The 27,303-nt window shown below is 39.4% G+C and overlaps 1 protein-coding gene across 8 annotated transcripts in view; it reads right to left on the bottom strand.

The window, feature by feature from the left end:
- Window positions 1-27,303, bottom strand: part of EPB41L5 (erythrocyte membrane protein band 4.1 like 5) — a 155,652-nt gene that overhangs the window by 35,433 nt on the left and 92,916 nt on the right. For 6 of the 8 annotated variants that reach the window (XM_081575976.1, XM_081575977.1, XM_081575973.1 and 3 more), the window contains 2 exons: window positions 12,930-13,081; window positions 8,384-8,481 (listed from right to left, as the gene is read on the bottom strand). In XM_081575976.1, the coding sequence (XP_081432102.1) occupies window positions 8,384-8,481; window positions 12,930-13,081 (250 nt within the window). Of the gene's footprint in view, window positions 1-8,383; window positions 8,482-12,917; window positions 13,082-27,303 lie in introns of all 8 variants that reach the window. The other 2 variants (XM_081575969.1, XM_081575970.1) reach the window with 1 other exon arrangement.

The raw sequence follows: 27,303 nt of genomic DNA, 5'->3' as shown, positions 1-27,303 counted from the left end.
ATAAACTGTTTCTTCCCCTTAAACTGCTGAATGTATTTACATGAATCCAGAAGAGTCCCTGAGATCATGACAAAGGGGATGTGAATTTTTAGGGCTGGCCTATTGTATAAACTAATAAATTCTAAGATACCAGCAGTTAAATAGCCTGGTTTCCAGACTTAAAAATTATCTTTTAAAACACCTGCACCAATAATATTAGTATAATATTAGTAACTATTGTTTCAGGCTTCCCAGGTGGCACTAGTGGTAAAGAACCTGCCTGCCAATGCAGGGGACACAAGAGACGTGGGTTCGATCCCTGGGTCAATAAGATCCCCTGGAGAAGGGCATGGCAACCCATTCCAGTATTCTCGTCTGCAGAATGCCATGGACAGAGAAGCCTGGTGGGCTACACTTTATAGGGTCGCAAACAGTCGGACACAACTAAAGTGACTTAGCAAGCAACTACTGTTCCAGCTGAAAAAGTCATGGCAGTGAGGGTAGCAGAATGTGCCATCCCCAAATATGCCACCTTGTGGCATGTTATTTTGAGCTGAAGGCAACTGAGAAGCAGCAGATATAAGAAAAGCTTTGTCCTTCTCCTATCTATCTAAGAGCAGGACAGAAATTTACACAGGAGTCCCTCCTTCCTTTCTAATAGGAAAGACCAACATTCATCCCTGCAAACAACTCAAACTCTTATCATTGAATAGCAAGGACTCAAAGCTGCGTAAGAAGCCTTACTTCTGTTTACCCTGCTTTTCCTTGATCCCTCCTCTACACTTTTCTTTCGTTTGACTTTAGCTGAAGATAGTATTTAACTGGAATTCTAAGCCTGAGAGTTACTCATTCTCCCCTGGTATCTCCCATCTGTACATGAGGTACACATAACACTAAACTTCTGTTTTTCTCTTGTTAATCTGTCTTTTGTTACAGAAATCTCAGCCAACAACTCAGAGGAGTAGAGGGAAAAATTATTTTTTTTCCCCTACAGCAATTACTGTTAGAGAGTATTAGCCTTTATGTTTGTAAAAGTACCATTTCTACTTACCTTACATAATATGCAATAGCTCACTGATCCCTGGAGAAGTGTGGCCTTTGTATGGCTAACATCTAAAGACTGACTCGATTCCCCAAAGGGAGGTCAGACCAACTGCCACACTTTTGTGTCCAAATTGAGGGTAGAGGGAAAGAAAGTTAACTACTTATAGAACCAAACTGAAACGTTTGGAGTCACTTATGTCAGGGACAAAATGAAGACAGCCAATGTAGGCACACAGAGGACACTTAACCTAATCTCATGGGGATGTACAACTCTTCCCAAAGGTTGGCACAGAACACCAGCCAAGCCCCCATGCAAGTCTGTTCATGGCAGCTCTATGCTTCCGTGTTCCCCTAACTCAGCTAATCAGATCCAAATAAGAAAGAAGACCACCAGGCAACTAATCAGCTGACAACAACAAATAACTCCTGAATTTATTCCATAAAAACTGCTTAAATTTGTCAGCAACTCAGAACTTACTACATTCACAGTCTTGAGTTCTAAGGTTTGTGGGTCAAAATCCAGGTAATAAATTCATCTTTCTCCTTTGTTTTCTTCAGAGAGCAGATTTTGATTTTTGATATACTTTTTGGTTATACCTTCTTAAGGTTTGGGTACCAAAAAAATCAAAAGATTAAAAGTGATAAAGATTATTCCAAGTCATGTGTGGCAGCAACCTGCTGTAGGATTACATTCCCAACAACAAGAGAAAGACAACCTACAGGCCACACCTGGCCCGCCATCTGTTTTAGTAAGTAAACTCTACTGGAACATGGCCATGCCCAGGCCCACATGGCTATGGCTATGGTCACGCCACGGTGGCACAATTGAGTACAATGACAGAGATGGTTACTAAGACTTAAATATTTACTGACCTTTAATGAAAGAGGCTGCCAACTTGTGGTCAAGAGAACATGGTCATCACGCCTTTCTTTTAAACTTTTACGCTAAAAAGACTAGCTGCTAAAGGTCATGCCTTAATCATGTCCTCATCCTCACTAACAAATGCAGCTTAGATTTTGTTACTTTAAGCATTTTTAAAAATTTTCTGATCAGTTCAGTTCAGTCGCTCAGTCGTGTCCAACTCTTTGCGACCCCATGAATTGCAGCACGCCAGGCCTCCCTGTCCATCACCAACTCCCGGAGTCCACCCAAACCCATGTCCATCGAGTCGGTGATGCCATCCAACCATCTCATCCTCTGTCATCCCCTTCTCCTCCCGCCCCCAATCCTACCCAGCATTAGGGTCTTTTCCAATGAGTCAACCCTTCGCATGAGGTGGCCAAAGTATTGGAGTATCAGCTTCAACATCAGTCCTTCCAATGAACACCCAGGACTGATCTCTTTTAGGATGGATTGATTGGATCTCCTTGCAGTCCAAGGGACTCTCAAGAGTCTTCTCCAACACCACAGTTCAAAAGCATCAATTCTGCGGCACTCAGCTTTCTTCACCGTCCAACTCTCACATCCATACATGACCACTGGAAAAACCATAGCCTTGACTAGACGGACTTTTGTTGGCAAAGTAATGTCTCTGCTTTTAAATATGCTATCTAGGTTGGTCATAACCTTCCTTCCAAGGAGTAAGCATCTTTTAATTTCATGGCTGCAGTCACCATCTGCAGTGATTCTGGGGCCCAAAAAAATAAAGTCTGACACTGTTTCCACTGTTTCCCCATCTATTTCCCATGAAGTGATGGGACCAGATGCCATGATCTTAGTTTTCTGAACGTTGAGCTTTAAGCCAACTTTTTCACTCTCCTCTTTCACCTTCATCAAGAGGCTCTTTAGTTCTTCTTCACTTTCTGCCATAAGGGTGGTGTCATCCGCATATCTGAGGTTATTGATCTCTCTCCCGGCAATCTTGATTCCAGCTTGTGTTTCTTCCAGCCCAGCGTTTCTCATGATGTACTCTGCATACAAGTTAAATAAGCAGGGTGACAATATACAGACTTGATGTACTCCTTTTCCTATTTGGAACCAGTCTGTTGTTCCATGTCTAGTTGTAACTGTTGCTTCCTGACCTGCATACAGGTTTCTCAAGAGACAGGTCAGATGGTCTGGTATTCCCATCTCTTTCAGAATTTTCCACAGTTTATTGTGATCCACACAGTCAAAGGCGTTGGCATAGTCAACAAAGCAGAAATAGATGTTTTTCTGGAACTCTCTTGCTTTTTCGATGATCCAGCAGATATTGGCAATTTGATCTCTGATTCCTCTGCCTTTTCTAAAACCAGCTTGAACATCTGGAAGTTCACGGTTCACATATTGCTGGAGCCTGGCTTGGAGAATTTTGAGCATTACTTTACTAGCATGTGAGATGAGTGCAATTGTGCGGTAGTTTGAGCATTCTTTGGCATTGCCTTTCTTTGGGATTGGAACGAAAACTGACCTTTTCCAGTCCTGTGGCCACTGCTGAGTTTTCCAAATTTGCTCGCATATCGAGTGCAGCACTTTCACAGCATCACCTTTGAGGATTTGAAATAGCTCAACTGGAATTCCATCACTTCCACTAGCTTTGTTCGTAGTGATGCTTTCTAAGGCTCACTTGACTTCACATTCCAGGATGTCTGGCTCTAGGTGAGTGATCACACCATCGTGATTATCTGGGTCATGAAGATCTTTTTTGTACAGTTCTTCTGTGTATTCTTGCCACCTCTTCTTAATATCTTCTGCTTCTGTTAGGTCCATACCATTTCTGATCAAGGACCAAGAAAAAAATTATTCTTCAAATTTGAAGATAAAGAAAATTCTGGAATTGTCTCAAGTAATTAAGAGGAGGAAGGTAAGTGAAAAGTCTTCAAGTCTTGACACAGCATAAGCCCTAAAGGACTCCAAAGACAGATTAGGCAGACACTGTGAACACATCCCCCATACCAGGAGGCACCCAGAAAGGGGAAGAATCCCAACAATGAACCCGAGATTCAGGGTGTCCCAAGGTGGAAAGAATGTTCCAACCTCCAAGTACATCCAACCTCCAAAATATCCAAAGGCTGACTTTAGTCTTAGCCTGAGGAACTTCCCACATTAGGGAATCTGCTTCTTTCTTAGCTATCTGTTCATTTCCCAGGTGTGTTAGGATGTGTTTTCTTACACTGAGGTGAAACCTGCCTAATTTCGTCACTCACTGACCTTAGCTCTTCTCCAAGACTGTTAAAAAACCAGTTAACAATACTTTACTTCCTGTCATATCATAGCTCCTCAGATAACTGAAGTATTCTTTCCTGAGATTGCTGAGCCTCATTACAACTGTGCTTCAAGATTCTTCACTGTACTCCTTCTCTTCTCAAACTGCTTTAGTTTTCCAAAATTATGTTTATTGCTCTTATTTTTTAATACTATGGTTGGAGCTGCCCTTTTAAGCCCTTTCAGTTAATACAATGGAGATGTTTCAGCAATTACACTTCATACTTTTACAAAATTCTCAAACTTTTACACATGCCTGTTACATTCTACCTCCTGATCCTAACCCCTACATTTGTGTCAGACTTGTCATGATATATAGTCTTAAATCCAATCCATCATTCCAGCCTTTCAAAGTATTCATAGATCCTGATTTTGCCTTTCATACTGTACTTTCCAGTCATTACCATCTGTAAATTCCATTAGTCTAAGAGCTTCTCAGTTACCCAATTTTTAGAGCTAAACATCCAACATCTGATACTTTGCTTTAGAATATATTTTATTTACAATAGGCTTTTCATCCTCAAATTACTATACTTAGTAACGCTGGTATTAAGATTAATTTCCATTCCTTAAGCAAACATTAACAGTTAGTGGCAGTGGTAGAGAAATCAGAATGGATTAAAAGTGCGTCATATAAATAAAACATGAATCAAGGGAACTTCCATGGTGGTCCAGTGGCTAAGACTCCTTACTCCCAATACAGAGGGCCCTGGTTCAATCCCTGCTCAGGGAAAAAGATCCCACAAGCTGTTACTAAAAGATCCCATGTGCTGCAACTAAGATCCGGCACCATCAAACAGATATAAGAAAACACACGAATCAACTTGAGAACTATAATGTTGCTGCTGTATGGGTAAACAAAGGATGCTGCAGCCATCAAGCCAATACATTTCAGCCACTGGACAGTGAGCCCTGAGGGAACTCAGGATGGAGACAAACAACCAGCCCACTGTGAAGCCCACGTAGTAGTCAGCCTCTGCAGCCACCCTGATGGTGCTTCTGAGGAAACTCACGATGCTGGCCCCAGACAGCTGAATTGTGTATCACAGGAATGACTGCAGTGAGCCCAGACTCTCACATCTTCCCATACACAGTAAACCAGGGCTTCCGTGGCCTGCAATGCAGGAGACAAGGGTTTGATCCCTGGGTTGGGAAGATTCCCCTGGAGAAGAGGATGGTAACCCACTCCAATATTCTTGCCTGGAGAATTCCATGGACAGAGGAGCCTGGCAGGCTACAGTCTATGGGGTCAACGGACTGGTTCAAAATTAGGAAAGGAGTACGTCAAGGCTGTGTATTGTCATCCTGCTTATTTAACTTATATGCAGAGTACATCATGCGAAATGCTGGGCTGTACGACTCACAAGCTGGAATCAAGATTGCCAGGATCATATCAACAACCTCAGATATGCAGACGGTACCACTCTAATAGCAGAAAGCAAAGAGGAACTAAAGAACCTCTTGATGAGGGTGAAAGACAAGAGTGAAAAACCTGGCTTAAAACCCAACGTTGAAAAAACAAAGATCATGGCATCCAGTGCTGTCACTTCATGCCAAATAGATGGGGAAAAGTGTAAATGGTGACAGATTTTATTTTCTTGGGCTCCAAAATCACTATGGATGTTAACTGCAGCCACAAAATTAAAAGACGCTTGCTCCCTGGAAGAAAGGCTATGACAAGCCTAGACAGCATATTAAAAAGCAGAGCCATCACTTTGCCAACAAAGGTGTGTACAGTCAAAGCTATGGTTTTTACAGTAGTCACATATGGATGTAAGAGTTGGATCCTAAAGAAGGCTGAGTGCTGAAGAACTGATGCTTTCAAATTGGGTGATGGAGAAGACTCTTGAGAGTTCCTTGGACTGCAAGGAGATCAAACCAGTTAATTCTAAAGGAAATCAACCCTGAATATTATTGGAAGGACTGGTGATGAAGATGAAGCTCCAATACTTGTGGCCACTTGATGTGAAGAGCTGAGTCACTAAAGAAGATCCTGACGGCAAGAGGAGAAGGGGGAAAACATAGGATGAGATGGTTGGATGGTATCACCAACTCAATGGACATGAGTTTGAGTAAACTCCAGGAGACACTGAAGAACAGGGAAGACTGGTATAGTGCAATTCATGGGGTGGCAAAGAGTTAGATATGACTTAAGAGACTGAACATCAATACACAGAAAAGTACTAAATTCCTTAATGTGAGATAGCTGGTTTTCTTTTATTAACAGTAATCTTTTGATGTTCATGACCAGGTCTTTGTTGCAAAAACTCCTATGAATCAGGGCTCACCCTCCCCTCTTTGAAGCAGTCTCTCAGGGTTATTTGAGATACTGTCTCCCAAGCCTGAAGTCCTAAGAAAGTCTGTCAAATAACACCTAAATCTCAACTTTTAGGTTGTGCTTTTTTTTTTTTCAGTTGACAAACTTGTACACAGCACTAGTTGAAGAGCTGAGGTAGGGTAGTCTGACATCTCTTATTTGTCAGTACAGCACTGAATTCTTTCTTATTATTTCTGCCTGGCATAGTGTAACCCCTCATCAAATATTAGCTATTATCTTCCTAGCTATGTGAGCCCCAAACACTTCTTCATGGCATACCATCCTTCACCTAAGCTTCTCTCATATTCCCTTTCCTGTCTTGAACCCACACTCGTACTTATTTTTCCAAGGTTTCATAACTAATCTAATAGATCCTCTGGTCCAGAGATTCAGCTAAGTTACAGCAAAATGTGCAGTGAATGTTGCTAAAAAACAAGCAGCCGCTCAATGAATTTCCTGTGCAACAATTACCCTTCAACTCCCTGTCAGGATTCACTGGGCCTCGACCTTCTTCAGGATCACTCCAGGCCTCCACTAAATTTTTTGTCAAACTGTCAACCACCTAAGCTTTCATTGAAAGCTTTCAGTCAACCCTCTGACTTTGACCCTGCATTCCCCTACCTTACAAAGACAGTAGAAAAACTGACAATGTGAAGGAAAGAGACCATATAATTGAGAATTACTGCTGCTGCCGCTGCTAAGTCGCTTCAGTTGTGTCCGACTCTGTGCGACCCCATAGATGGCAACCCACAGGCTCCACCGTCCCTGGGATTCTCCAGGCAAGAATACTGGAGCGGGTTGCCATTTCCTTCTCCAGTGCATGAAAGGGAAAAGTGAAAGTGAAGTCACTCAGTCGTGTCCGACTCAGTGACCCCATGGACTGTAGCCTACCAGGCTCCTCCGTTCATGGGATTTTCCAGGCAAGAGTACTGGAGTGAGGTGCCATTGCCTTCTCCGAATTACTGAGGGGTCAAAAATGGAAAGGCTTTGTGAAATTGAATCAGCTTCTAAATGACATTTCAATGAAAAATGTAATAGGATGAAAAAAAAAGAGACATATTCTAAAGGACAGTTATAACAGTGACTGTGAAGGAAAGAAGAAAGTCTCTGTGCTCCATACTGGTCTCTGAAGAAGTCCAGCTAGTTATCCAAGGATGAAAGAGAACTGCAAATCAGATGTTCCTTTTTCCTCTTTAAAATCAAGCCAAAACAAAATTCATTCAGCAGGTCTTTGTTATCTATTGCCTAGATATAGGGAAAAAATAAAAGGCTGTCTCCAGATTATTACCTAAAATTCACTCTTCCTTTATTGGGGACAATTATTTTTATCCTATTCCCACTTTAGTTACTGCTATAAGTTATTTAATGTAGAAATAATAAAAAAGTTTAATTGCAGTCAAATAGCTAATTGAGGTTTAATTGGTTTAACTGGTATGTCACCCCACCGCATGCCTAAAGACTCCAAGAGGACAGGATGGTGAGGGGTATGAGGGATGATGCTTTAGTGTCTCATCCTCGGTTATTACAGAGCAGTTCCCTTCCAAACAAATCTGTTTACAATTTAAAAGGCTTTCAATTAATTTTTTCAACTAAATCAAGGCTCACTGAACAGAATTAGAGAAGGGACGGGCTGAATCTAAAGAAAAAACATGAGATGACCTTATAATTCTTAACACTGCTGTCCAAGTTTCCTCCTAAATATCCACAAATTTCACCTTTTTAAATTATATAACAAGTTTTAAGAGTTCAGCACAGATAGAATTCCCAGTGAAAGAAAAGAAAAAGTATTAGCTTTGGATGGAAAAGATTTCTGGGAAGTCTGGGGCTGTATGACAGGCATGCGAAGGAGAACTGAGTACCTGGTTATTAATGTTAATATCCACGTTGGGGTGAGGAGCTGGCACAGGACTGTTTTCCATTTCAAGGTGTTTGAGCTTCTCTGAGGCATCTATGAATGCTGAAAAAAAAAAAAACAACAACGGAAAATAGCCACTTAGTCTGCCATGCTGTCACAGCATGTAAATGTACAGACTCAGGCTTTCTTCACTGCCTCCCCTCAATACCAGTTACCATCAATAACAGGTAATAATCCAGATCACCTTGGACCAGACATTTTTTCTATAACCAGGAAACTCACCATTAATTTGAGTAAGAGTTAACCTCAACAGGAACATTTCCTGTATCTGCTCTGCTCCTAAAATGCCACTGGATGTAGACTCTCCATGGCACGAGGGGTTAAGAAGAAAGCTTACCAGCTAAGAGAGTCAAAGAAAAGGCACAGAGCACCTGTGACACCACCCTTCCTTCCTAAGTACAACCCAAGCTCCTCCTGCACACCTTAGCACCTAGCTGTTTTTTCTCCTTGATTCCTGATTATATGGGGCCTAAAACTAAACTGATGAAGAACACACATTTATTAACTCACTGACTCAACCTATTACATACTGGTGACATCAGTCAGGTGTGACGCAGGACAAGCATCTTATCTTCACTACCTGCAACCAGGCTGCACAATACAAGTAAAATCCTCCAACCACTGAAAAGATGATACATTAAATACAATGAATTCTATTTCAACTAACAGCTGTTAGTTGTCCTTATTGTGCAGGAATCAATTTGGTAGGAATTTGAATTTATACACTGTCCACATAACTGAAGAAGCTACTGAATGCCTAATAATTTCTAAGCAATCAAGTAGAAGAAAGAAGGGAAAACTATGAAGTCATTTCCTCTCAGTCAAAGAGATCTTCTAAAGTGTTCATCAATTAACTCTAAATCTGTCCTTGGCTACACATTAGAATCAGATTGGGAACTTTTAAGAAATACTGATTCCCAGAGCTGATCCTAGAATAACAATATCAGATTTCTGAAGGTAGTTTTCTGGCACTAGTAGTTTTTTTTTTAATTAATTAATTTATTTTAATTGAAGGCTAATTATTTTACAATACTGTAGTGTTTTTTGCCATACATTGACATGAACCAGCCATGGGTGTACATGTGTCCCCCACCCTAAATCCCCCTCCCACTTCCCTCCCCATCCCATCTCTCAGGGTTGTTTCAGTGTACCAGCTTTGAGTGGCACTTGTAATTTTTAAAACCCTATAGGTGATTTTAATATTCAATTAAAACTGAGAATCACTAATTCAACATTAATCTCAAAATCTTCCACATTCATTTTCTTACTTAATTGCCACCTCTTGTTTTTCTTATCCTTCAAATGATCTGACACTAAATTTTAACATGATGATGCTGCGACCACAACACTTTAGCTTATGCTGTTAAATTAATACTGCTGGCTTGTGGTGGTGAGGGGGAACTGATTAAAATAAAGCTTATTCTGCTATTTCTGTTTGGCTGAGAAATATCCTGAGACTGTAGGATAAATGCTTTTCTTTTTAAGTTACTATTTATTAACTATTTACCTAAGTCAATCAGGGTTTCGACATCATAACCAAAAGAAAATATAGAATAAATTGGACACCAAGATTCATATCTTGGTATAAGACCTTAATTCTTAATATCAAAATGCTATAGTTTCATTGACTGACACTGAGCAAATGATTTGAGTCTCAACTGGGTAAGTCTTACCAATGAAACCCCTACATGATTCAAGAATTTATTCTGTTATAACTTCGAACAGTATTTAAGCTCTGCTTGAATAGCTTCTGTAATGGGGGGCCCACTCACTGTAAGATATCTATTTCTGACATATGGCAAGAACAGTTTAAAAGATTATTCCCTAAACTCATTTCAATTCGGCTTTGCTATATTTTCAAACTGCTGATCCAAGATTCACTAAGAAGGTGACATAAATTCCCTGATATAAAAGGCTTCTGAATATTCGAAATTGTTATGTCTCATTTGGTCTTGTCATTTCTAAGCATCCTTAGTTTGTTCTATCAAATTCCTCAAAACCAATATAATCTCCTAGAAAGTGTGCACTAAATAAACGTTTGTTCATACAACACTATTGCAGTGCTGAAGGAATTTTAAACACTTTTCAAATCCAGACAACTGTTGTTGTTGTTCAGTTGCTCAGTCGTGTCCAACTCTTTGCGACCCCATGGACTGCAGCACACCAGGCTTCCCTGTCCTTCACCATCTTTCGGAGCCTGCTCAAACTCATGTTCATTGAGTCAGTGTTGCCATCGAACCATCTCATCCTTTATTGTCCCCTTCTCCTCCTGCCTTCCATCTTTCCCAGCATCAGAGTCTTTTCTAAGGAGTTGACTCTTTGCATCAGGTGGCCAAAGTGTTGGAGCTTCAGCTTCAGCATCAGTCCTTCCAATGAATAGTCAGGATTGATTTCTTTTAGGATTGACCGATTTGATCTCCCTACAGTCCTAGGGACTCACAAGAGTCTTCTCCAACACCACAGCTCAAAAGCATAAATTTTCTGGTATTCAGTCTTCTTTATGGTCCATCTCTTGCATCTATACGTGACTACTGGAAAATTTATAGCTTTGACTAGACAGACCTTTGTCAGCGAAGTAATGTCTCAGTTTTTTAATATGCTATCTCAGTTTGTTATAGCTTTTCTTCCAAATTAATTAAATTAAAATTTTAATTTAAGCATCTTTTAATACATACAATGGACAGACATAAAATGAAAATAGAATCAATGTTGCCATTCTATAAAAGAGACTTTTAATTTTAATCCTGAAAATACTTCACATTAAGCTAGTCTTGCTTCTGGCTGAATCTAAACACTGATGGCCTCTATCTATTACATATCACATCTTTCTAGTGACAAAGAGTGACTATTTCTAACAAGAGACAGAGTCCACAGCAAGGCTGTGAAAACCGGAAAATAACCAAAAGCAATTGCTGCAAAAAAAGTACATGAGGAATACTGGCATTCCTTGGAGATACTGTGGGTTCAGCTCTGGATCACCACAGTGAAGTGAGTCATGTGAATTGCCTGGTTTCCCAGTGCATGTAAGTTATGTTTGTACTATATTGTAGTCTACCTATTAAACATGCAATAGCATTATGTTTAAAAAAATAATGTGCATACTTCAATTAAAAAATACTTGATTGCTAAAATATGCTACCCATTACCTGACAATGTAGGATTGCCACAAACTGTCATTTTGCAAAAAAGCACAATATTTGCAAAGTATAATAAAACAAGGTGCTCTGAGTAACAGAGATGTTTTCTTAACCCGATAACTATTACCTTTAAAAATCAAATTAGAAAAAAAAATCAAATTAGAATATCATTCTGAAATTATGAATAAATCAAAGCTAATTTATGTTTCCCGGACCTCAGACTCAGAATAACAATTTAAATATGGTAGATGTCAATAAAAACATAACATATAACATGCCAGAACATTTGTTTAACAGTGCATTTGTAGTGGTTACTTCAGGAATAAAAGAACAGATTTTTAAAACCAACTGAAAGTGAAAGTGAAGTCGCTCAGATGAGTGTGACTCTTTGCAACCCCGTGGACTGTAGCCCACCAGGCTCCTCCATCCATGGGATTCTCCAGGCAAGAATACTGGAGTGGGTTGCCATTTCCTTCTCCAGGGGATCTTCCTGACCCAGGGATTAGAACCCAGGTCTCCTGCATTGCAGGCAGACGCTTTAACCTCTGAGCCACCAGGGAAGCCCTCTATCAGCAGTAATTCAGCATGTTCTATGAACCAGAAGCACTGTGAAATTTTTTATCACATCTTTCTAAATTACTAAATCCTATTGCTGTATTCTACACTCTTCAGAGAGAACAGAATACTCATTGGCAATTTCGTATAAGTTGTTTAAAGATGGTGCCTAATTTTAGAAAAAGAAATCAAAATTGCCAAGAGCCATGTAAACATAAGTTGCTTTTAAATGATCGCACCTACACTGAAATTCAACAGAAAGCTCTTGTTTAAAGACAGTTATGTTTTAATATCAAATCAAACTCACAAATAGATATAAATATGTGCAATTTATTATTTCCTTTTAACCTTTTAAAAAGTTAAGGAGAGCAGCATTCTTTCTTGATTATTTGTTTTTGCGGGTCTGGGAAACAACAGCTGTCATTAATAACAAAATATTTCCTATGTGCTAATGGAATGTCCAAACATTTGTTCAGTCTTGTGCCCTAGATAATCTCTAAGGAAGCATTTTTCTCTTAATTTTCACTCAAGAAACAAAAAGCAAATTTGAAAATTCAAAAATGTTTAACGACTTATAAATGATACAAATGTTTAATGGTATCAATTATGTGATCTTAAACATTTCAATGGACCCTTAAGCCAAAAAGGCAAGAAGGCATAACTATTCTACATTAAAATTTCAAATTCAACTACTGCTGCATAAAATACTCTTGAAGTGACTGACAAACAGTTCATTTCAAAAGACGTAGACTAATGTCACTGATATCACACAGAACATTTCCTTACTTCTGCACTCACCTTCAGGTCCCTCTAACCCAGCCTGCCTGGTGACTGTGCTCACTTCACCTGGGGCTTGGGATGTGTCCATGGTGTCAGGTGCCCCAGCTACCTCATCAATGGTTGTTTCCAGTAAGTCTGGACTACCTAGCAAACCAATCTTCAGAGGCAAGCTGTAAAGGTAATAGAAAACATACTTAGACCAAGACATTTATCATGAAAAGAATTTAAAACACTAATAACAATTTGTTGGAAAAAAATTCATTTAAGAAAAAAAAATTCATATAAGAGTTCATATGCCAAGTGGTTTATTCATCTGTCAAAACCTTTGGGCAGATTCTCTTCCATCCAAGATGGAGAAGAAGGGGCTGAATTTAGCTTCCCAACTGAAATAACCTAAGGGGAAAATAAACAATTCTCAAGATATTAGACACCAGACAACAAAAAGGCAGAAATTCTGAGATTCAGAAAACAATGAGGAGTCCTTGTTTTAAGAGAATCGCCATGTCGTAATACAGAGACTGCAGTGAGGTGGGGCACAGAGACATACTGTGGCTGACAGTCCAGGGAGACCAGGACAGCTCAAGTTCACAGGACAAGGTACCCGGCAGGAGAGAATCCTGGAGGTCTGCAGAAGGCTCCCCTCAGGATGCAGTAGGGTACTGATTAGGGAACATGTGGAATGAAACTCCTGAGACTGGGAAAAGAACCATCCAAAAGGATTTCCTCCTTCTATGTGGCTTCAGAAAAAATTAGTGGCACTTATGCTGGGCCACAGTGTCCTTCTTCACAGACTAAAAACACATAACAAGGGTATTAAGTATGAAAAAGATTCTGCCTCAGGAGTCGAGAATAATTTATCCAGACAGCCTTGTGACAAATCCACTTAACACATCATAAAAGAAAGAGCTGAAAGGATCAAAGTGTTTCCAAGTAATTTAACTGCATTCTAAAACAAATCTCAAGACTGAAAGGAATACAAAATGATCTGGCATCCAACAACATAAATTTCAAAATGTCTGGTATCTAGTCAAAGATTATTAGGAATGCGAAGAAGGCAGAAAAAGACATCCATACTAAAGAGAAAAATCAATCAACAGAAGTCAACCTGTTAGGATTAGCAGAGAAAGACACTAAAAACAGTTATTATAGCTATATTTCATATGTTCAAAAAGCTAAGAAGAAATTAGAACATACAAAAAAGACTCAAACCAATCTTCTAGAGATGAAAATCACAATATCTAAGATGGAAAATATATTGGGTGAGGTGGACAGCAGATTAGATTTTTAAAAAGATACTGAATTTAAAGGCACAGCATTAGAAGCTATCCAAACTAAAACACACAGGGAAAAAGGATTTCCCCTAAAATGAAAAGAATGTCAGTTCTTCTTTGTGGGACAACTTCAAGCAACCAACTGTATATTCACACAGACTATATGGAGTCCTGGGGTGGTGGGGGAAGGGGTGAAAAGGGGAGGGGAGAAAAAGTATTTGAAGAAAAAAATGACTAATGTTTACAAATCTGATGAAAACTATAAACCCACAGATTCAAGAATTTCAGGAAACTCTAAACACAAAAAACATGAAGAAAACTACACCAAAGCACATTGTAACCACACTGCTTAAAACCAATGATGAAAAGAAATATTTTAAAGCAGCCAAAACATTGTACATTGAAAAGAATAAGATAAGGAGGACAGCAGATTTCTTATCAGAAATAGTGCAAACTAGAGGACAGTGAAGGAGTATCTCAAAGACATGTAAAGAATAAAAGCTTACCAATCCAAATTTTATATCCAGCCAAAAAGCTTTCAAAAACAAAGGAACACCTTTATATACACCAAAGAAAAGTGAAAACAAACATACACTCAGTGATGTGTACCCAAATGTTCATGGCATCACTATTCATAATAGCCAAAAAAGTGGAAATGCCCATTAACTGAGGAATGGATAAATAAAATGTAATCTGTCCATAGAATGGCATAATAATCAGCAAGAAAAGGAGTCAAGTACTGAAACATGCTATGACCCTTGAAAATACAATGTTAAGGGAAAAAAGTCAGACACAAAATACCACATATCATATGAGGCCATTTATATGAAATGTCCAGAATAAACAAGTTCACAGACACAGAAAGTAGATCAGTGGTTGTCAGAAGCTAGAGAGGAATGGAGATTAACTGCTGTGGTTTAAGGTCTGAAATTAGGATTCCATAACAAGGCTGTCTTGACATCCCTGAGCCTCATGGGCCCCCAAGGCCCAACCATGAGCTTCCCAACTCTCATCAGATATGACCTTCCAGTGAAAAAGGTTCCAAACAACTGTACCAGCTGCATCCTACCAGATTCTTAATCAAGTAAATTTCATTTCTCTGCTAGCCTGTGAAATTCTTCAGACAAGCCAATCATATCCCCTGGTGGGAACTAAGGGTCAACTCATTCTTACATTCCTATAAAGCCTGCCTCCCAAAAAAGCCCATGTTTGTTCACTTTGCTCCCAAGAGAAACATGATGCATCCCCACCGTTGTGAGGTTTCATCCTCCTTAGAGCCATGAGTATATATGTTTAATAAACTGCTGTCAGGGCTGGGCATTTTATGTTGGGCCATCTAATAGTATTTAGGGTAGAGGATCCCTCTCTTACCAAAAGGGTGAGTGAGTGTGGAGAAGAACAACTGATAGTGGGTATGGGGTTTCTTTTTTGTTGTTTAGTCACCAAGTTGTGTCCGACTCTTTTGCAACCCCATGGACTGTAGGCTGCCAGGTTCCTCTATCCATGGGATTTCCCAGGCAAGAATACTGAGTGGTTTTTTTGTTTTTTTTAGTGAGGGGCAAAATATTCTAAAGTAAAATTATAATAAATTTCTAATTGTAATAATTACAATTTGTAATTATAATAAAATTATAATTGCAAAATTCTATGAAAGTGCTAAAAACACTGAATTGTTGGCTGTGAATGGGTAAACAATGTGAATTATATCTTAAAAAAGAAGAAAGACAACAGGAATTCATGACCAAAAGATCAGCACTAAAAAAATATTAAAAGAAGACATACAGGCGGAAGTAAAACGAACAATGTATTATAGGGTCTAAAACATACATAGAAGAAAAATGTTTGACAAATGACAGTAAAAAAGCTGGAAGAGGAGAAACAGAAGCACGCTACTGTAAAGTTGTTATACTACACATGAAACAGTATAATATTCCTTGAAAGTTGACTGATAAATGCTAAAGTAACCATTAAAGTTAAAAAAACAAACTCAAAGAGTTATAGTAAAGGAATAAGAAAAGGACATAAATGAAATTTTTAAAAAATTAATGAAAAAAGAAGGAAAGACGATGGAAACAAGAAACATATGGGACAAACAGAAAACAAACAGCAGGATGACAGACTCAATCATATCAATAATCATATTAAAAGGAAACAATATAAACATATCATTAAAAAAAAATCAATCTCTGCAGAGACTGTCAAAAATTTCCAATGTCGGGACTTCCCTAGTGGTCCAGTGGCTAAGACTCTGAGTTCCCAAGGCAAGGTAGCTGGGCTCAACCCCTGATCAGGGACCTAAGATCCCACATGCCCATTAAAGAGCCAACATGCCTCAACCAAGACCCAGGATAGTCAATAATTCGATACTTTAAAAAAAACTGCCAATGTCAACTCTATTTCAAGTCATCACGGCAGAGGACTGGGAAAAGTTTTCAATTAACAATAACTGTGCCTCAGATCGGAGAAGGCAATGGTACCCCACTCCAGTACTCTTGCCTGGAAAATCCCATGGACGGAGGAGCCTGGTAGGCTGCAGTACATGAGGACACTACGAGTCGTACACAACTGAGCGGCTTCACTTTCACTTTTCACTTTCATGCACTGGAGAAGGAAATGGCAACTCACTCCAGTGTTATTGCCTGGAAAATCCCAGGGACGGGGGAGCCTGGTGGGCTGCTGTCTATGGGGTGGCACAGAGTTGGACACGACTGAGGTGACTTAGCAGCAGCAGCAGTGCCTCAGATAAACCTCACTGACTATACTGTCACTGTGCAAAGATGAAACATACCAATTTTCAAATGCAGAGACTATCAGTTAAAATTTAAAAAGCAAAACCCAGTTATGTGGTGCCTACATGAAAGAATTTAACTATGAAGAAACAAATTAACAAAGATAAAAAATAAAAGGACAGAAAAAGATATACTATGCTAACACTAGTCAAAAGAAAGCTACAGTGAACATATTGATATCAAAGTAGACTTAAAAGCAAATAGTACTTAAAATGAAGATGATCATTTCATAAGGATAAAGGGTCATTTAATCGAGAGAACATAAAAATCCTAAATACTTATTAACTTAATGGTGGCATTTTAAAATGCATGAAGCCAAAACTGAAAGAACTGCAAAGAGTAACAAATCAATTATGGTTGGAGATTTCAACACCCTTCTTTCAGTAAGTGATAGAACAGAAAATCAGCAAGGATATAGTGGACGTGCACATCACTAACCACCAACTTTACTTGATTGACATTTAGGAAAAAATACTCTACCCAAAACATTAAAACACATGTTCTTCTCAAGGGCATACAGAATCATCACAAAGATAGGTCATATTCTGGTCCATAAAACAAGAGTTCCGTTCAGTTCAGTTGCTCAGTCGTGTCTGACTCTTTGCGACCGCATGAATCACAGCACACCAGGCCTCCCTGTCCATCACCAACTCCCAGAGTTTACCCAAACTCATGTCCATTGAGTCAGTGATGACATCCAGCCATCTCATCCTCTGTTGTCCCCTTCTCCTCCTGCCCCCAATCATTCCCAGCATCAGGGTCTTTTCCAATGAGTCAATTCTTAATTCAAAAGGACTCAAATCATACAAAGTATGTATATTCTTTGACTAGAACATAAATAAATTATAAATCAAAACAAAAAGTTCCTTGGAAAATCGCCAAATATATAATGCATATATATAACGTACTTCTAAATAACCACTGGATCAAAAAAGATATGAAAAGGAAAATTAGAAAAGAATTTTAAACTAATGAAAGCAAAAGCACAACACATCTATATTTGTAGGATTCCACTAAAATAATAATCAGAGGAATATTTATAATATTAAACATCTACATTAGAACAAAGTTTTCAAATCAATGACCTCAGTTTATACCTTGATAAATTAGAAAAAGAGCATATTAAATGCAAAGGAAGAGGAAGGCAGGAAATAATAAGGATAAAAGGAAAAATAATAGAGAAAATGAATTAAACTGAGAACTAGTTCTTTGAGTTCAATGAATTTAATAATTTGTAGCTAGACTGATAAAAAGAAATATAAGAATATGTATATACAATATCAGGAATGGGAAGAGTAACATCACTACAGATATTACAAACATTAACAAGGTATAAGGGAATATTATGAACTGTATGCCAATAAATTTAACAACTTAGATGATATGCAAAAATTCCTCGAAAGCCACAAACCACCACAGCTCACTCCAAGAAAACAGAAAATCTGAATAGATGCAGAAAAATATAGAAATTAACTGGTAATTAAAAATCTTCTCACAAAGAGAAGCTCAGACCCAGAGAACCTCCTGAAAAATTCTATCAAATATTTAAAAGAAGAAATAATTCTAACCATCAACAAACTATCTTACAAATAGAGGAAAGGCAACATTCTTCAAGTCATTCTATGAGCCCATTATTATCCACTGTCAGGACAGTGGAGCAATACCAAACATACAACAAGAAATTAAGCAAGGAATAAAAAGGACTGTCCAACATGATCAACTGGGACTTTTCACAGGAATGCGAAGTTGGTTTAACATTCCAAAATCAATTAATGTAATATTACATATTAACAGAAACAAACCACAAGAATTGATGCTTTTGAACTGTGGTGTTGGAGAAGACTCTTGAGAGTCACTTGGACTGTGAGGAGATCCAACCAGTCCATCCTAAACGAGATCAGTCCTGGGTGTTCACTCGAAGGACTGATGTTGAAGCTGAAACTCCAATACTTTGGCCACCTCATTCAAAGAGTTGACTCATTAGAAAAGCCCCTGATGCTGGGACGGATTAGGGGCAGGAGGAGAAGGGGATGACAGAGGATGAGATGGCTGGATGGCATCACCGACTCGATGGACATGAGTTTGGGTAAACTCTGGGAGTTGGTGATGGACAGGGAGGTTTGGCATGCTGCAATTCATGGGGTCGCAAACAGTCAGACACAACCGAACTGAACTGAACTGAACATGATCATCTCAATAGATACAGAAAAAGCATTTGGCAAAATCCAACAACACTAATAGTAAAACTCTCAACAAACTAAGAATAGATAGGAACATCTTCCACCTGATAAAGGATATATACAAAAAAAAAAAAATCAGCAGCTAACATTACACTGGGGCTTCCCTGGTGGCTCAGACGGTAAAGAATCCACTTGCAGTGCAGGAGACCTGGGTTCGATCCCTGGGTTGGGAAGATCCCCTGGACGAGGGCATGACAACCCACCCCAGTATTCTTGTCTGGAGAGTTCCATGGACAGAGAAGCCTATGGGCTACAGTCTATGGGGTCAAAACTAAGCACAGCACAGCACAGCACAACATTACATTGAATGATGAATGACCAAATTATTTCTCCTATAAGTCAGAAACAAGACAAAGATTCCACTCTTATCACTTCTATTCAACAATACACAGAAGGTTTTAAAAGGTGCAGTAAGAAAAAAAGGCAGAGTAAATTAAGGGCCCAAACTAGAAAGAAAGAGATACAAAGGAAGAGGTTTTTATGTGCAGATGACAGAATCCTATATGTAGAAAAGTCAATGGAATCCACAAAATGCTCCTGGAAAATAATAAACAAGTTCAGCAAGGAGGCAGGACACAATATCAACATGCAAAATTCAATTATGCCTATATACTAGCAATGAACAATAGAAAACTGAGATTAAAATAATTCTGTTCACAACAGCATCAAAAGAATAAAAACAGGAATAAATTTAATAAAAGATAGGCAGAGCTTGGGCTTCCCACGTGGCGCCTGTGGTAAAGAACCCTCAAGCCAAAGCAAGAAACACAAGAGACTTGGGTTCAATCCCTGGGTAGGGAAGATCCCCTGGAGGAAAGCATGGCAACCCACTCCAGTATTCTTGCCTAGAGAACTCCATAGACAGAGGAACCTGGCAGGCTATAGTCCATAAGGTCGAAAGAGTTGGACATGACTGAAGTGATTGAGCACGCATGCAGAGCTTATACACTTAAAACTATAATAAATAAAGGATATCTAAATAAACAGAAAGATACTTTATGTTCATGAATTAAATGAAAAAACGTGAAAATTCAGGAGCTAGAACAGCCAAGCGCATTCTGGAAAAGAAGAAAATTGGAGGATATATACTGCAACTTGCTATAAAACCACAGTAATTAAGACAGTGTGGTATTGGCACAAAAATAGGTATGTAGGGGGTTCCCTGGTGGCTCAGTGGTTAAGAATCTGCCTGCCAATCCAGGAGACATGGGTTTGATCCCTGGTCTGATAAGATCCCACATGCCACAGAACAGCTCAGCCCCTGTGCCACAACTATTGAGCCTGTGTTCTAGAGCCCGGGAACCACAACTACTGGGCCCATGTACTCAACTACTGAAGCCCACATGCCCTAGAACCCATGCTCCACAGCTAAAGAAGCCACCATAATGAGAAATCCAAGCACCATAATAAAGAATAGCCCCTGCTCGCCAGAACTAGTGAAAGCCTGAGCAGCAATGAAGACCCAGCACAGCCAAAAATAAATAAATAAAAATTTTAAAAACTAGACATGTAAATCAACAGAACGCTGGCTGGAAGAAACACAAGCTGGAATCAAGACTGCCAGGAGAAATATCAATAACCTCAGATATGCGGATGACACCACCCTTATGGCAGAAAGTGAAGAAGAACTAAAGAGCCTCTTGATGAAGGTGAAAGAGGAGAGTGAAAAAGTTGGCTTAAAACTCAACGTTCAGAAAACTAAGATCATGGCATCTGGTCCCATCACTCCATGGGAAATAGATGGGGAAACAGTGGAAACAGTGTCAGACTTTACTTTTTTGGGCTCCAGAATCACTGCTGATGGTGACTGCAGCCATGAAATTAAAAGACGCTTACTACTTGGAAGGAAGGTTATGGCCAACCTAGATAGCATGTTTAAAAGCAGAGACATTACTTTGCCAACAAAAGTCCGTCTAGTCAAGACTATGGTTTTTCCAGTGGTCATGTATGGATGTGAGAGTTGGACCATGAAGAAAGCTGAGCGCCGCAGAATTGATGCTTTTGAACTGTGGTGTTGGAGAAGACTCTTGAGAGTTTCTTGGACTGCAAGGAGATCCAATCAAGCCATCCTAAAAGAGATCAATCCTGGGTGTTCATTGGAAGGTCTGATGTTGAAGCTGAAGCTCCAATACTTTGGCCACCTCATGCGAAGGGTTGACTCATTGGAAAAGACCCTAATGCTGGGTAGGATTGGGGGCGGGAGGAGAAGGGGACGACAGAGGATGAGATGGTTGGATGGCATCACCAACTCGATGAACATGGGTTTGGGTAGACTCCGGGAGTTGGTGATGGACAGAGAGGCCTGGCGTGCTGCAATTCATGGGGTCGCAGAGAGTCGGACACGACTGAGCGACTGAACTGAACTGAACTGAAATCAACAGAACGAAATTGAGAGTTTGGACTTCATTATATTTATGGCTGATTTTTGCCAAGACAAATCAATGGATAAAAGAATAGGCATTCAACAACTGGTGTCAAGACAACTAAAAAGACATGCAAAAATATGAATTTAGACCCTTACCTCACACAACACAAAAGTTAAACCAATATGGATAACATACTGCAATGTTAAGAGCTGAAACTATAAATATCCGAAAAAAACATAGGAGGAAAAGATCTTTGTGATTTGGGATTGGCAAATGTTCTTAGATATGATACCAAAGGTACCACCTATAAAAAAAAACAAACATGGGAAGTTGGACTTCATCACAATGTAATGCTTGAGCTTCAAAAAAAAAAAAAACACTCTTGATTGAAATGAAGAGAGAAGTCACAGATGAAGAGAAAAATTTTGCAAATCATGTATCTCATAAGGCACTGGTATCCAACATATACAAAGAACTCTTAATATCAAAAAGATAAATAACTCATATAAAAATGAGCAAAAGGTTCAAATAGACATTCCTGCAAAGACAATCGATTAACAGCTGACAAGCACATGAAAAGATGCTCAACATCAGTAGCCCTCTGGAAAATGCAAATCAAAACAAGGAAATGCCACTATTCACTCTCTTAAACAGCTGTAATCAGAAAGACAGAAAATAACAAATGTTGGCTAGGATGTGAAGACCTGGAACATTCAAACATTTCCTCTCTGGAAAAACGTTTGTTAATTTCTAGAAAAGTTAAAATATAAATTCACCATAAAACCCAGCAATTTTCCTCCTAGGAGTCTTCTAGAGATATGACATTTTACGTCCACACTAAGATATGTACAGGAATGCTTATAACATTATTCACAGCCAGAACATGGAAACAATGTAAATTTCCAACAACTAATGAATGTATAAATCCATAAAATGCATTATTAATCAGCAACTGAAAGGAGAACACTAGAATACATGGATAAATCTGAAAAACATTATTCTAGGAGAAAACCAGACATAAAACCTTGTATACTGTATAATTTCATTCATACAAAATGTCTAGGAAAGTAAAATTTATAAAGACTGAACTTTTGGAGATCATGAAAATGTTCTAAAACTAGACTATAGTGATTGTACAATTTTATACATTTCTACAAGTCCCTTGGACTGCAAGGAGATCCAATCAATCCATCCTAGAAGAGATCAATCCTGGGTGTTCATTGGAAGGTCTGATGTTGAAGCTGAAACTCCAATACTTTGGCCACTTCATGCAAAGGGTTGACTCATTGGAAAAGACCCTAATGCTAGGTAGGATTGGGGGCGGGAGGAGAAGGGGACGACAGAGGATGAAATGGTTGGATGGCATCACCGACTCGATGGACATGGGTTTGGGTAGACTCCGGGAGTTGGTGATGGACAGAGAGGCCTGGCGTGCTGCAATTCATGGGGTCACAAAGAGTCGGACACGACTGAGCAACTGAACTGAACTGAACTGAAGTCATGGACTTGTACATTTACCATAAATGAACTTTTAAATTTTATTTTTTGGCCATGCTGGGTCTTTGTGGTTGCTCTCGAGCTTTCTCTAATCTCAGAAAGTGAGGGTCACTCTCTAGCTGAGGTATGTGGGCTCCTCATTGCCATGGCTTATGTTGCGAAGAGCAGGCTCTACCGTGCTCAGGCTTGAATAGTTGCAGTTCACATGCTCTAGAACACAGGCTCAATAGTTGTGGTGCATGGGCTTAGTAGCCTCACAGCATGTGGAACCTTAGAGGACTAGAAATCAAACTTGTGTTCCCTGCATTGGCAGGTAGATCCTTAATCACTGGACCACCAGGGAAGTCCCAATAAATGAATTTTATAATGTGTACAAATATTTTTGAATATGTAAAAACCTTAGTCAAATTCAGGATTTCAAAACTAATCTAGGTCCACTTGAAATAACAGTTGCAGGATATAAGATCAATATACAAAAATCAATTATGTATCTGTATCCATGAAATGAACAACAGGAAAATGAAATATGAAAACAATTCCAGGACTTCCCTAGCAGTCCAGCAGTTAAGACTCCACTGCAAGGGGTGCAGGTCTGATCCCTGGTCAGGGAACTAAGATCCTGCATGCTGTGAAGTACAGCCACACGGTTAAAAAAAAAAAAAAATCATCTAGAAACGCCAAGTATTCTAACAGTTATGTTTTTTACAATTATATTTATTTGGCTGTGCTGGGTCTTCGCTGCTGTGCAGGCTTTTCTCTAATTACAGCGAGTGGGGGCTACCCTCTAGTTGCAGTGCACAGGCTTCTCATTGTAGTGGCTTTTTATTGTGGAGCATGGGCTCCAGAGCTAGCGGGCTCCAGTAGCTGCGGTTCCTAGGCTCTAGAGCACAGGCTCAACAGTTGTGGAACACAGGCTTAGTTGTTCGATGGCGTGTGGGATCCTCCCAGACCAGGGATCCAATCCACGTCTTCTGCATTGGAAGGTGGACTCTTTACCACTGAGCTATCTAACAGTTTTTTAAAGAACAAGATTTTCAATTTATCTGCTGTGGCAAAGTTCAAAGGTCATTGTAGACATTTTATTTTGTTGACCTAATACCGAGTTAGGCTGAAGGAAAGAAACTGCCACTGCTGCATGCTTTCCTAGAGGAATGAAGGCCGTGCTTTAATCACCCTGGGTCTGGGACACAAACAGGAAAAAAAAAAAAAATTTCAAAAATTGATAAGAGAGATAGTGAGAACAAAGAGAGCTTCTTTGCAAGTCAAGACCTCTGTGTCCCAGTCCTATCTCTGCAACCATGTGGCTGTCTAGTTTCAAACAACTTCCTTCACTGTGGTCATCAATGTGTGTTCTACAGAGCCCAAACGATTTCAGACTCAAACGAGCTACACAGAAAGTGGAGAAGATGGTAGAGTTTTGGTTTCCCCCGGTAACTTTTTTATGAGATTTTATTTGGAATTCCCAGATAAATTTAATTAGAAGGGTTTCTCAGTTAAAACTCACTTGAAAACCGTGGGAGTAAAAGTACTTCAGGTACTTTTCATTTTCAACACTTATAAAAATCTATTAATGTAAAACCATCTATTCAGCTTATTTTCAAGTCTTTTTGTACTGCTCCAATGGTTATACTTTCTAAATGTGAATCAGCGCAACTTGTGAGGACTTTTTCTTTTTAAATAAGGTTAACAACATCAAAAGAAGAGATGATGGTGGTGACCAGGAAGAGATGAAACAAAAATGACAGAATACAGGAGTTTGTTGAAGCTGACTGATGAGAATGTTGTGGTTCACCATATGTTGCACCTATAAATAATTTTGAAATTTTCATCATAAATTCTTAAAAATATGTATACGAATATTTTTGGACAAAAGAATGTGAGAATTGGTGGTTCACTTCCTGTGGTCCTAAGATGGACATATGATAGAAATTTTTTATTTTAACTACACCCATATGTCTCAGCCTGTTCAGGCTACTTTAACAGAAATACCATAGACTGAGTAGCTTATTAACAACAGAACTTAATTTCTCCCAGTTCTAGTGTCTGCCAAGTCTTACCAGCAGACACAGTATTTGGTGAGGGCCCTCTTTTTAGTTCAGAGACTGTCTGTTTGCTGCATCCTCATGTGGCAGAAAGAAATGAGGGAGCACTCGGGGGGTCTCTTTTACAAGGGGACTAATCCCATTCACCAAGGCTTAAATCCACCTTCATGAAATCACTTTCCAAAGGTCTTACCTCCAAACACCATCACACCAGGGATCAGATCTCAACATATGAATTTTGGAGGGACACAAATACTCAGTCCACAGTACTCAAAAATAAGATTAAAAGCTCCACGAATCAGAAATGAAATAGATGTTCATATCTAAAAGAATGTTGAATTATCTTGGAATCTGAAGAACAATAGTTTAAAAGTACGCATGTTATGGATTAAACTGTGCCCACCCCAAATTCATATGCAGAAGTCCTCATGCCGATGACCTTGGATTGGGATTTTACTTGGAAATAGGACAGTTGCAGGTATACATTGCTTAGGTCAAGATGGGCCTTAGGAAGCATCACTATGAACAAAGCTAGTGGAGGTGATAGAATTCTAGTTGAGCTATTTCAAATCCTAAAAGATGATGCTGTAAAACTGTTGCACTCAATATGTCAGCAAATTTGGACAACTCAGCAGTGGCCACAGGACTGGAAAAGGTCAGGTTTCATTTTAATCCCAAAGAAAAGCAATGCCAAAGAATATTCAAACTACCACACAATTGCACTTATATCACACGCTAGCAAAGTAATGCTCAAAATTCTCCAAGACAGGCTTCAACAGTACATGAACCATGAACTTCCAGATGTTCAAGCTGGATTTAGAAAAGGAACCAGAGATCAAATTGCCAACATTCGCTGAATCATCGAAAAAGCAAGGGAGTTCCATAAAAACATCTATTTATGCTTTATTGACTATGCCAAAGCCTTTGACTGTGTAGATCACAACAAACTGTGGAAAATTCTGAAAGAGATGGGAATTCCAGACCACCTTATCTGCCTCCTGAGAAATCCATATATAGGTCAAGAAGCAACAGTTAGAACTGGATATGGAACAACAGACTGGTTCAAAATCAGGAAAGGAGTACCTCAAGGCTCTATGTTGTAACCCTGCTTATTTAACTTATATACAGAGTTTAGTTCAGTTCAGTTCAATGGTTCAGTGGTGTCCGACTTTTTGCAACCCCATAGACTGCAGCACGCCAGGCCTCCCTGTCCATCACCGACTTCTGGAGTTAACTCAAACTCATGTCCATTGAGTCGGTGATGACATACAACCATCTCATCTTCTGTCGTCCCCTTCTCCTCCTGCCTTCAATCTTTCCCAGCATCAGGGTCTTTTCAAACGAAGTCAGCTCTTCGTATCAGGTGGACAAAGTATTGGAGTTTCAGCTTCATGTATACAGAGTACATCATGCGAAATGCCAGGCTGGATGAAGCACAAGCTAGAATCAAGACTGCTGAGAAAAATATCAATAACCTTAGATATGCAGATGACACCACCCTTATGGCAAAAAGCGAAGAAGAACTAAAGAGCCTCTTGATGAAAGTCAAAGAAGAGAGTGAAAAAGTTGGCTTAAAACTCAACATTCACAAAACCAAGATCATGGAATCCGGTCACATCACTTCATGGCAAAAAGATGGGGAAAGAATGGAAACAGTGACAGCCTATTTTTGGGGGCTCCAAAATCACTGCAGATGGTGACTGCAGCCATGAAATTAAAAGACGCTTGCTCCTTGGAAGAAAAGCTATGATCAACCTAGACAGCATATTAAAAAGCAGAGACATTACTTTGCCAATAAAGGTTCATCTAGTCAAAGCTATGGTTTTTCCAGTAGTAGTGTATGGATGTGAGAGTTGGACTATAAAGAAAGCTGAGCGCCGAAGAATTGATGCTTTTGAACTGTGGTGTTGGAGAAGACTCATGAGAGTCCCTTGGACTGCAAGGAGATCCATCCAGTCCATCCTAAAGGAAATCAGTCCTGAATATTCATTGGAAGGACTGATGCTAAAGCTGAAATTCCGATCCTTTGGACACCTGATGCAAAGAAATGACTTCTTGGAAAAGTCCCTGATGCTGGGAAAGACTGAAGGCGGGAGGAGAAGGGTACGACAGAGGATGAGATGGTTGGATGGCATCACTGACTCAATGGACATAAGTTTGAGCAAGCTCCGGGAGTTGGTGATGGAT

This window comes from Giraffa tippelskirchi, chromosome 3, assembly GCF_054371585.1.
Source record: "Giraffa tippelskirchi isolate mGirTip1 chromosome 3, T2T-mGirTip1v1.2.pri, whole genome shotgun sequence".
Taxonomy (NCBI): domain Eukaryota; kingdom Metazoa; phylum Chordata; class Mammalia; order Artiodactyla; family Giraffidae; genus Giraffa; species Giraffa tippelskirchi.
This window is presented reverse-complemented; position numbering and strand designations above follow the sequence as displayed.